The sequence below is a fragment of the Phocoena phocoena genome, chromosome 3 (genome assembly GCF_963924675.1).
Source record: "Phocoena phocoena chromosome 3, mPhoPho1.1, whole genome shotgun sequence".
Taxonomy (NCBI): domain Eukaryota; kingdom Metazoa; phylum Chordata; class Mammalia; order Artiodactyla; family Phocoenidae; genus Phocoena; species Phocoena phocoena.
Window position 1 is genome coordinate 88,461,410 of NC_089221.1, and position 12,230 is coordinate 88,473,639.

General features: G+C 39.9%; 1 protein-coding gene across 1 annotated transcript in view; it reads right to left on the reverse strand.

Moving 5' to 3' along the window:
* The window catches only part of FBXL17 (F-box and leucine rich repeat protein 17), a 477,493-nt gene that overhangs the window by 12,719 nt on the left and 452,544 nt on the right, over nt 1–12,230 (reverse strand). The window contains exon 8 of the mRNA XM_065875233.1: nt 6,669–6,811. Within this exon, the coding sequence (XP_065731305.1) occupies nt 6,669–6,811 (143 nt within the window). The remainder of the gene's footprint in view (nt 1–6,668; nt 6,812–12,230) is intronic.

Consider the following 12,230-nt stretch of genomic DNA (forward strand, 5'->3'; position numbering starts at 1 on the left):
ACTGACTGGTGGTCAGACTTGCCGAGTTTTACTCTTACTTATTCTCTCTGTTCACAGAGCCCTGCTGGTCTCTAGGTTTCTTCTTCCTCTATAAGTTTGACTGTAATTTAATGGGTTCTAACTATTAAAAAAAAAAAAAAAGGATCGTATCATTTTTTTTAAGAATTGCTGTCTAAGTCTCAGGGGCCTAGTTTTCTTTGGAAGATCTTAACATGTGAATTTATATTCATGGCTAGCATATATGAACTAGGCAGTTCATATCATGGTTAAGTGTCAGATAGGATTCCAGAGCAGCCATGTATACATGAATAAATAATAATGATAATAATGATAATAGTTGACATTTACTGAGTGCTTACAGAGTACATGACATTAGGCTAAGTGCTTTATTGCAATATCTCATATAATCTCATAACAACCCCCTGGGGTAAATATTACCCCCATTTTCAGATGGTAACACAGGGTTTTAGAGACTAAGTTGTCCAAAGTCCCACAGATAGTAAAGTGAAGGATGTAGAATTTGAAAACCTAGTGGTTTGACACTAGTGCTCGCCAATTTAACCTCTGTCATAAAGCTCCACACCAGTGTCTCTTGCTTTATTACTGAAATACAGGCAAGGCCTTTCAGTTACCACTTCGTAGAAGTTTAGGTGAGGAGGGCTGGAAGAAGAAGGGATGGGAACTTGGCTAAAATGAGGTTGAGAGATAACCTCTGAGTTTCAGCTGATGTGTTTTTCCCTGTTTCAATTACCAGCAATAATCAGGAGAGGGTTGTAAAAATGTGTTTTAAAGTATTCCTGTGCAGAAATCACTGGAAGAAACTGTTTCATCAGCAAAAGGAACAAGATGCTGATACTTCAAGTGAAGGACTTAAGTGCAGATTTCAGAGCCCCAGCCATACTCTCTCCCCATTTTTCATCTCCCCTTTCTCTTGGCGCGCATGGCATTGCGGGCTGTTCGGGTAACGGTTATGTCTCCCACGATCTATAGGACTGCACGATCTGATACAGTCAGACCACTCCTGTCTTATCAGGAGAGAAAGTTTTGTTTTGTTTTTTTCACTTTATTTTCTTTGATAAGGCATACTTTGCAATATTCGATTTTGGCCATGGGCAATCTGGAAACATCTGTGGATACACACTGTGGGGAGAGGGGAGTCCCTGCAGGTACGCACTTTGTTTCATGGCTGAAGTGCTACCCAAACAGTCCTGGACACAGTGCCCCACAAATTACTTTTCCCTTAAACTGATTTTTCCAGTTAGTTCTGTATATTAGTTACAGAGTCCTATATTACTTTCCCCATAGGGCTTTCCTGCTCATGGTTCCTAAACAAGCTGATAAAAACTCCATATTCCTCACAGAAATCTTTATGTTGTTGAGGCTTTCTCTTACCATAATTACTTCCTGAAAAATGCAGTGGTCAATGCTTCCTGAATATTTTTACATTAAAATGGGCACATAAAACTTGGCCCTTGAGATTTTAAGGTTGCAAAGCAGGTTCCTGGCTTTAAAGAGCTGACTGGTTGCTATTACTTGCTTTCTGTATTGACTTCTCATTGATTTGATTCAATCTCTCTACCATTTCAATGAGGAACTCTGTGCGAAAACAAGGATTTCTTATGACCTGAAGAAATCTTTTCTTAGGAAAAGAAAATCATCTGTTTCATTCCTTCACTAAGTACTTCAGGAATTAGGCCAGGTTGAGGAGAAAGGTCTTGGCAGCGGCAGTTTGATGAGAAATGAATTAATTTGATTATTTCCATGGTGTGGATCAATAATAGTCAGCCTCCACAGAGGCCCCTGGCCTGAAGGCAGCTGGCTAGTCAATAGGAACACACAGAGGTGCTCTCCTCCCCCAACAGCCTCTCTGATCTTTTCTGGGTGGACTCTTCACGCCTGTGTAATTCTAATTTATGTCAACTAGAAATCAAAGAAATTCCAAGAGGCTTTGGTCATAGGACATTGGGGTGGACCTTTCAAAATCTATTTATGTCTATTCCTTAAGTAATGTGTCCCCCACAGCCCTCCTGGCGCCTCTACAGGCCAAGGAGAGGTAGCTTCTCAGTGGAAGTCCTGCTACCTGCTCTGGGCAAAGGCAGAGGAATGCAGTTAGGTAAATCGAGGTACCCTTTCTCCTTCCTATTGACAACTCCGCAGAAACATAAGAACTAATAAGCATTTTAAGCAAAACGCTTTGCCAAGAGTGGCTCCCTCAATAACGCTCTTTGATGATACCCCAGACGCTGGCATTTTCAAATCAAACGAACAGTGTATAAAATTAGTTCTGTATGAAGTTAAAAAAAAAAAGTAGAAAGTGAAAGGGAGCTTTTAAAAGCTCCAGCATTTCTTCATCCAACTGCTTTTCACAAGGGTTTGGCATTTGAGAATTGTTACATTTATGATGCTACTTGCTGCTCATAATTCAGGCCCTCTGTCTCCAAACTTCTGTATTAACACTCGCTGCGGAGGTTTCCACCGCGACATTTTATCACTGAGGTTCCCCAAACCAGCCAGGCTGCCTCTGGTGAGGTCTGGTTTCTCAGCCAATGCCATGCCACTGGGCTTCCTCCCTTTTCATCAACCTTGTTACCCCAAACATTTTTCATTAACACTGAACATTGCATTTCCATTTGCGCTACAGCTTTCCCAGGAATTTTTTTTCTTTTGGTCCTTTTTAGTTTTGTTCTCCATCCAAACTGCCATGTAAGAAGTGAGAAAAATATCATATTAGTAGAAGAAACAGATCTGTATAGAATCTAGAATTCACTGAAGTTGTGAAAATGATTTCTATGACCAAAGCCACTGCCTGTCCGTAATTGTGGAAAGCAGAAAAAACATACTGCTCTTATTAGAGAGTCCCCTTGGTTATACAAGTAGTTTTAACTAAATCAGCAAATAAATGCGTGTTAAGTTGATAGGTGATTTCGGGTCAACTCTAATTCCCAAGGTCAAGTAAGCCTTTGAACAGTCTTTAAGAATATGAGTTCACCCCAATTCATCAAAGCCGTCTCACACAGTGTTTTCTTCTCTGGGTTCTTACAATGCGCTAAAGTTTAGGAGATTAAGTGGCCTCGGCTTCAAAACCGAAAGTAATGCCTCTAACGTGCTTATCCATCCAGCAATTGGAAAAGGTACTCAAACAGGGGCTTCTTAATGCTCTTCCTAATTTTACAAGTGTGTGGGGAACGCTGCATTTGTCTAACGGCTGGAGGACTCCTTCCTAGGAGTCACCAATGTTGCAGCCAAATTTACTGCTGTTTAGCTTAGACCCTGACTGATAATCTATATACATGTTGCTTTCATCTGCAAAGAATACATTTAATGTTTCTTATCTGTTCTTTGTCTACCTAATGAAAATGGGAGAAAAAGAAACAGAGGAAAACCACTTTTTTTCCTACAACAAATACAATGCATTTTGTTATTTAATTCTTCAGAAGCTCAAGTGAGGAAAAAAGCAGATGTTTGGTATAGCTTCCAAATCAAATATAAGTGGCCCCAAATGAAAGAAAATATAATTAGCCTTCAATATTTCTGAGAACCCCAGAATTGCAGGACACGAACCCTGGGACACACAGATATCACAAACCCCATCTCTCTCCAATGCAGGGATCCCACTGGTAACATGCCTGACAAGGGGGCTAGTTGTGGAAACCAGTGAGGTCTCTTGCCCCCTCCTTTAGCTCCAGTTGGTGTGCAGAGGGGAAAGAGAACTCAAATGAACAAGTCTTTAGTGGTTAGCAGATTAGGTTAAGGTACAGGGAGAAGAGTAATAGGTCTAAATTAATTTTGTTCTTTAATTCTTTGTTGGCACATATGATCACGTTGAGATAGACAGTGGCTCTTTGTCTCTGTGTCCTAATCGTAATTTCACTGTTTCCTGTTTCTGTTCTTCTATTCTTTCTCCATTATTTTTCTTATCCTAGCCACTAGACCACCAGGGAGCCACATCTCCATTATTCTCCTTAATACTTTCTTTTTGTTTCCTTACCTATTTGAATTGTTTTATCTTCAACTCACCCTTTTCCCCCACTGCAAATCTTTCTTCAGCATTATGCCTGGATCAGTAAGTTGATTCCAAATACACTGTCCCACAGAGGTATTAGTTTTCCTTCGTAAAGTGTGTTGAAAGTGTAATTATTGATATATTTATGTAGAAAATAATAATCTTAAACTTAAGTGACAAAAATGTAAAAGGGCAACATCTTCTTTAATCTGAGTTCATTTCTTTCTTCTTTTTTAAAATTTCCTTTCAAAATGGCAGGCAATACAGTTTTTTTCTCATTTGGAAATTCAAATATCAAAACACAGGTTAATATAATGATGATGATAAGAATAATCATTAAAAAAAAGAATAATCATTAACACTGAGCATTTTATATATAACAAGCTTTACTCTAAGGGCTTGATATATGTTCACTCATTTAAATGCTCGTAGCATTTCCACGATTATCATCCTTATAGTAAATGACGAAACAGAGAGGTTAAATAACTGCCCAAGATGACACAACTAAGTGCAGAGCCCAGATCTGAACCCGAACTCTGGCTCCAGAGTCCATGTCCTCAGCTACTAACTTCTTTTCTTTGCTACTCATATCTTCCTTTGAATCTTGATAACTTTAAAATCTGGAGACGGACAGCGTAATACAAATGTCAAAGACAGAATAGCTAATCACGCTAGATCTCCAACCAACTAAATCAACCCGCAGGCTTTTAAGTGCAAGGTTTTACGTGCGCTGTGTGTGTGGTTTGGAAACTTCTTCCGTCCTCACAGAACTTCCCGTGTTTGGCCCTGAGCTGCCTTAAGTCTGAGGATGCCAGACGGCAGGCCTGGGCCATGCTGCAGCAGGCTGTGGTCGGACGGCTGGGTGCGAGAGCCAACGGGCTCTCAGAGCAGCAGGCTGGTTGGAGAAAGGATTCAGAGGCCACCTGAGGAAAGGGCTAAAACCCTCAGGAATATCGCTCATCAAAACCGCCTTCTGATCCCATTTTGGACTAATTTGCATTTAGGTAGAAAAGGATCCATTACCTAACTGAAAATTGGCAAAACGCTGGTCAGCAAATATGTCTGGAATAATCTTCTGCGCTAACCGGAACCCAAATTTCTACAGTTCATCTCTGAAGGTGAAGCTGATCTCAACAAATCTAAAGGGTATGGACTAGAAACATGGTGACTTCTGAGAATGGTTGTGGCTACAAAGATACATTTTGAATGCATACATTTTGGCAACCTTGCTTAGGTAGTTCTCATGTAGCAATTCCTTCTGGTGAAGGTGAGAAGCTCTGCTGTCACTGTTTAGTGTTTCTAGAACACTCTGCCTACTGTGGACCCTTTTATCTGTTTTAAAAGAAGTCATTTTAAAGTGACAGGGTTAGTAGCAGTGTTAGGTTAGTCAGTAGTGAAATCTGAGGGAGACTCGCAACCCCTGGGTCTCCGCTGTTGCTTAGTAACAAAGTCAGTCAGCCTTCTAGGCTGGGCTTAGAATATAAAATAAAATCTCTCTAAACATAACTAACTGGCAAAGGCCTAGTATAAGTTGGGATTGTAAAGCATATGGAGAAAAGAACTAGGTCAATTAACAAAAATGACAAAGATCTTGGGCCATTCTTATTTGCCCCCAGATTTGCTACATTTAGAAAATGCATGTCCTTTGAGAGGCATACATATTTAGTTTCACTCTCATTTCACTCTCATTGCTGGATTTGCTAGATTTGTCCCTAATCACCAATTGTAAAAGTAGCACACATGTGTAAATCATTACATGATGCCGGCACTTTCGGAGCAAGTATCTGAGGTGGGTCTTTTCCAAGGAAGCATCCCCTTGCCTGGACATAGCCCCCAGGGTTTGCCACAGGCACTGGACACAGACTTGAAGATCTGGGGTAAAGTCTTGGAGGAGTGGCCTTGGGCCAGTGCCTGGTCTTTCTGAGCCTCTATTCTTTCCCCTTCACAGTACAAATGATTACTTCCTAGACTTGTTATAGGGGAAAACATAAAAGTGACAAAGGGGAAGGCACCTCTCTAATGCCTGGTTATCAATTCAGGTTTTGATCATCTTTAGTAAATGCAGCACAATTTCTCAAACTCATGCTCACGTCTCTGGCCAGCTCCACTGACCGTCCTTGGGGCGTCTGGGACCGTTTCTCAACATGTGCGAGAAGTGGCGCCTGAAACGTGGAGAGAGGCAAATTCCCACATAACATTCCCTCACTGGCCCTTTCTTGCCCCCAAATGGCCAGAATACATAGATGTTGAGCACTGAAATGGCACACTTCAGATTGTGACAAAACAATTTGGCACTGTGCTTTCCATCTTACTGTTGTAGGAAACTTGGAACCCAGAACAAAATTTTACTCTTAGACCGTGCACATTGCAGTGTGCCATGCAAACATTTTTAATTGTGGTCCATAGACTTATGGATAGGAAGCCAAAATCTAAGCTGAGCGTGTGTATGATTGTTTTTTCTTTCTGCATAAGCACGAAATTCATTTTTAAACAGAGAAATTCAAAAATAATCTCAGATAAGTTTAGAAAACTGGGCAACTTACAGTGTAATGGTATATGCATGTGTGTGTATACAAACATATATATATAGGGAGAGAGGAAGAATATAATGTCAAGCTATTAACTGCAGTGATATGTAGAAAGAAACTTGATAGACAACTCTTACTTTATCGCATCTCATCAGCCCCAAATATCTTAGAGACTTGCTGCTCTGTGCAATCAGGGTGGCTCCTTGGTCTGTAATTTCTTTACACCATCCAACATCCACAGTCTCTATTGTCATGCTGTATCGCCCAATGGCTATCAGTGCTGCAGGGAGGGACAAAGGGGAAGAAAGCAAGCATAAACGTTAGCAGGGTAAGGGATCTCTGTATCTCATTATGACTATTTCTCTCATTTCCTCACTAAATTTGTTCCTGAAATGTTGTGTGTAAATGAATGTTTTGTAAATGAAATTCAATTTAAAATGCTTTAGGAAAGCTTGCCCTATGACAAACCCTTTCACAAAGTGAATAATCATGCCATAATTTCCCTTTCATTGGAACATAACATTTTATCAGTTTTACTCATTACAAGGTTACCTGTACTTCCAAACACTCGTATCTGCAGAAGGCATAAATTAAAATGAATTACACATATAACGTTACAGAAAACCCTAAGCAGTAATTAAATTTTACCCAAGATAACTTTAATAATTTTAAAGAAGAAAAAACATGTAAACACCATTTTGAGGTGTGTTATACTGCATATGAATTTCTTTACCAATTGGCATTTTTTTCCCATCTGTTCATGATCTGTAAAATGTAAGAGTATATAATATTTTTCACGTTAGTCCTTCTTGGGACCGCTAGGAATTAAACGTACATTACACATACAGCTGAATTTAACTGCTGCTATGCTAGAGCACAGTAAAGGGAATGCATTTGTTATGGGGAATTTCCTCACCGTATCAAAAGTCTTCCTCCTATTAACATATGAAATGAAGCCTGTCATCTGAACATGAGGACAGTATCTCTAGTCTTCTGGACTGTTTAGCACTGTAGCACTACTGACGTTCAGATGCTGAGCCCATCATCTATGATGTGTACTACTTATCACTGCAAAGCTCCATAACCTATCTTCCTGGCAGAGCAACCAGTCGGTGAATTTGGCTCTTTGCTACAGACTTCTGATTAAATAGACAGACGTGCACACTTCTACCTCTGCAGCACAGGAAAACAGATTTCAATACCTCCAGCCAGAAAAAGTTTACGGTGCATTGGTTTGTAAATGAAAACCCCGAAAACAATGCCAAAAATGTTAAAAAGGAATAATAAATTGTTTGCTAATTATTTCCTCATCCTAAGATAGGATGAGTTGATTTCTGTGACATTAAAAGCGGATGATATTTTCCAATTGATTAGATTGATAAGAGCAGAGTGAATTACTCATGTAAATAAACATTAACTCTTTTTTCACTTTAATTTTTTTTATACAGCAGGTTCTTATTAGTTATCTATTTTATACATGTCAGTGTATATATGTCAATCCCAATCTCCCAATTCATCCCACCACCCCACCCCGCCTCCATCCCCGCTTTCCCCGCTTGGTGTCCATACGTTTGTTCTCTACATCTGTGTCTCTATTTCTGCCTTGCAAGCTGGTTCACTTGTACCATTTTTCTGGATTCCCATATATGCGTTAATATATGATATTTGTTTTTCTCTTTCTGACTTACTTACTTATAGCTCGCAGAAAAAAAACACTTGGCAAAATCTCTTTGCTAATTACCTAAGTAATTTTTTTTTAAACTAGAAAACTCATGCCCATGCATTCAAGTATCAAAGCCCTCCGAAGTAGCCAGATATTTAAAGTTTATAAAAACAATAATCATGCTCCCAGTGTTTTCCAGTGAAAATGCTCTAAAGGAAGAAAAAAAAAATTCCTGGAAGTTCCTCATGTTATCAGTTTGTTGATGTTCTCATCTGTGCACATGCTGTTTTGGCATTTAGTTTTCCAAGGAGGTGGGGCGGGGCAGGGGAAATCTGCAAAGGTTTGCTGAATGGTCTGAGTGATATTTTCGTGTAGTATAAGCAATATCCCAGGTTAATCCCATCAGTGTTCCTGACCTAAGAAAACTATTGTTATCTCTGATATTGTCATAAATTCCATTGGTCACGATATCCTGAGGATCTTGTATGATAAAAGAAGTAGAAGGTGCAAAAAGAAATTCCTTTCAATACAAAGTGCTCAAACTGTGATTTCAAAAGATGGAGCACAAGATGCAGGATGACCCCACATTAGTGGATAGCGTATTTTTACTGAGGTTTGAGACTAGAATGTGAAAGCCCTGCACTATTCAGAAAACAGTAAATCAAGTGATCTGCGGAGTTTGCAGAGGCTGCTTGATAAGCAAATGAAGAGTTAACAGCTACTAATTCCAGATGCTAAAATCACTAGTGTTTGGTATTTTCCTTTTTTTTTCTTTCTTGTCCAAATTAAAACAAACAGTAAATAAGACAACTGAAGATGAAACAAGGTATTCAGTTTTTGTTTTGCCATAGTTCTATTTACTGAAGCAAGAATTAAATTTTATTTTTCTTTAACTCATTCATTTACTCAACAAACACTTCATGAGCACTCACCCTAGAGCATTTCTCTCCAATACTTATTGACTATCCATGTGCTACTCATTGGGCTAAGAATTTTAGGTGCACTATCTCATTTAATCCTCACAGCAACCTTACAATGTCTTATTGGTAGTTCCATTTTAAAGATCAGGAAACTGAGACACAGAATAATGGAACACCTTTCCCAGTATCACAAGATAGTAAGTGGGGAGTAGACAGTAAGCCGAGAGCCGGCTCTCAGTCCTGGCTGCACATCAGATCTACTAGTTCAGAATCACGGGCCCAGGCACCTGGCAATTCCAACATGCCGCACTGCCAGCATATGGAACTGTGGTGTGACACACCTGGCCTGTGCTCGGTCATAGGGACAGAAAGGCTCACAGAGCTCAGAGGTCAGTTCAGTGGGGATGGCGGGGGGAGGGAGGGTTGGGTGGAAATGAGGAACAACCAAGTAAACAGTCACAACACAATGCTCATCCCCCATCTCTTCCCATCCCTAACTTCTCACTTTTCAGATCTCGAGTCAAAGGTCAGCTTCTCAGAACCGATTGCCCTGTCATTTTCTGATATCAGAAAAGTTACTATTTATTTGTTGTTATGTACATTTTTTGCAGCTCACTTCTCCCATTAGAATGACGGATTCCCTATTCACTGTTGTATCCCCAGCATCTAGCATATACCTGGTACAGAATCGGTTCTTAAAAATATTAGTTGAGGGCTTCCCTGGTGGCGCAGTAGTTGAGAGTCCACCTGCCGATGCAAGGGACACGGGTTCGTGACCCGGTCCGGGAAGATCCCACATGCCGCAGAGCGGCTGGGCCCGTGAGCCATGGCCGCTGAGCCTGCGTGTCCGGAGCCTGTGCTCCGCAACGGGAGAGGCCACAACAGTGAGAGGCCCGCGTACCACAAAAAAAAAAAAAAATATATATATATATATATATATATATATTAGTTAAACACGCCAATGACTATAATGTGGTTTGGTCTATTATAGAGGCACACCAAGAGGCATGCGAGCCCCTCACTCTTCAGGGGAGGAGAGAGATCACAGGAGCCCTCATGGAAGAGTTAAGCTAGGTCTTGAGGGATGAGTAAGGATTCTCCAGAAAAACAAAGGCGTGAGGGCTACTATGTCGGGCTAAGGAAATAGCATATGTAAGGGCAGAGAGATGTGAAAGGACTGGGGAGCTGCAGGTCATTCCGTGCGGCTGAATGCGGCTGAAATAAAAACAAGTACAAGGAAGTGGCAGATTTATTCCAGAAATATTCACCCCATGATTAGTAGCACTGGGGTTGGCATAAAACATAAACGGAGTAGCAAAAATAAACAGAGTCCTTGATGTCATGAAGCCCATATTCTAGAAGGAGAGATGTGAAGTGGACACAAAAGTATATATAATTCTAAATTGTAACAAGTGCTTTGAAGGAAATGGAATGATCATTTTAAGAATGACATTTAGATGGCACCAGGGATGAGTCTTCCTGGTGAAGTTACTTTTAATCCCTCCAACAGCACTGCAAAAACAATATCCATGGTAGAGGTAAGAAAACTAAGGTTAAATACCTCACCAAGGCCCCATGCCTATTTAGTGGCAAAACTAGGGTGCAAATGGAGATAGTTTGGCTCCAAAGCCAGGGCTCATTCTTTCACAGCAGCAGCATCCAGGGTGGTAGAGGAGCCTGTGTATGTTCAGAATATATTTCCCTTTACCTCCATTCAAAATTTAAACACTACTGCTCATAGGTAGCCAAGTATTTACCCTTTGACTATAAAACAGGGTCCAAGAGTATCTTTAAATCCCGAAATATATACTGAGTAATTTACCTCTCTGTGAATATATCCTACCTTTGGATATATTTTTTTATTGTTTTTCATGAGCTAGCTGTGGTAGTCTCAAATTCATTTCCGGCCTCACTACTTAGTAGATGTTGACCTCAGGATGACATTTAACTTTCCTGAGTCTCAGCTTCCTTACCTGCACAATAGGGGTGGTGACTATATGTCCTGTCTACTTCACAGGGTTGGTCTGAGGTTCAAATGAGATAATACATGTAAGGGACTTTGCACTACACAAATGTACTACATAAATAAAATATTGATTTATTCGATATTTCCCCACGCCGTCCTACAGTGGTGCAGTTGATTTAAAATGAAAAGACTTGAAAGAGTTTGGAAAAATAAGAAGCTCTGGGCAAATGGGACCATTATATAAATACTTAGTCATTATGTCACTGCTAGAGTTCTTGAATTGCCTGCTCTCCATTGGTGATCACGAACTTACAGACTGCACCTGGGATGATAGGGCTGTAAATGGAATGTATGATTACTATCCTCACTAGGGGCTGTTGACACATTATAATGGTATTTATTAAGCCTTGAAAAGGGATAAATTATGCAAGACTAATTCCTTATCCCAATGCAATTTTAATGCACTTTTTAATGTGCTAAGTGTAACTAATAAAGTTAAATTTAAAAAAGTTACACAAATTCAAAGCTGTAATTCAGAAACATATGATGATCAAGGATATACACTAACTCACTAAAAGGTGTTTCCATAGGCATACAGAGTGACTGAAAGACATGAGCACATATGTAGTTAATTTTGACAAAGAAACTCCATTTCTAGGAATCTATCCTGAAAATATACTTCTAATTATACAAAATTACACACATACAAGTTTATTCATTAAAGCGTTGATTGTAATTGCAAAATAATGGAAACAGCCCCTAGTGCCCATACATAGGAGAGTGGTTAAATAAGCGATGCTACATCCTCACAGTTGAACACTATGCAGCTTTAAAAAAAATTAATGGGGGCCGATCACTAGGAACTTCCAAATCATTCAGTGAAAAAACCAAAGTGCGAAAAAGAGTTTACATGATGCGCTACCACCATCCAAAAGACAATGCAATTAAAAAAATAAACAAAAACAAAAACATCAATCTGCTCACTTGTGAAAAAAGAATACGGGAAAGACACACCAGAAACTACAGAGACTGTTTAACTATAGGGGACTGGTGGGAAAGGGGGAGAAAAGAAGGGGGCATAGAATGTGGAGGTGAGGCTGGGAGAGTGAGGGGGACAAACACTTCTTAGACTCTCTCTTTGGCTATAGCT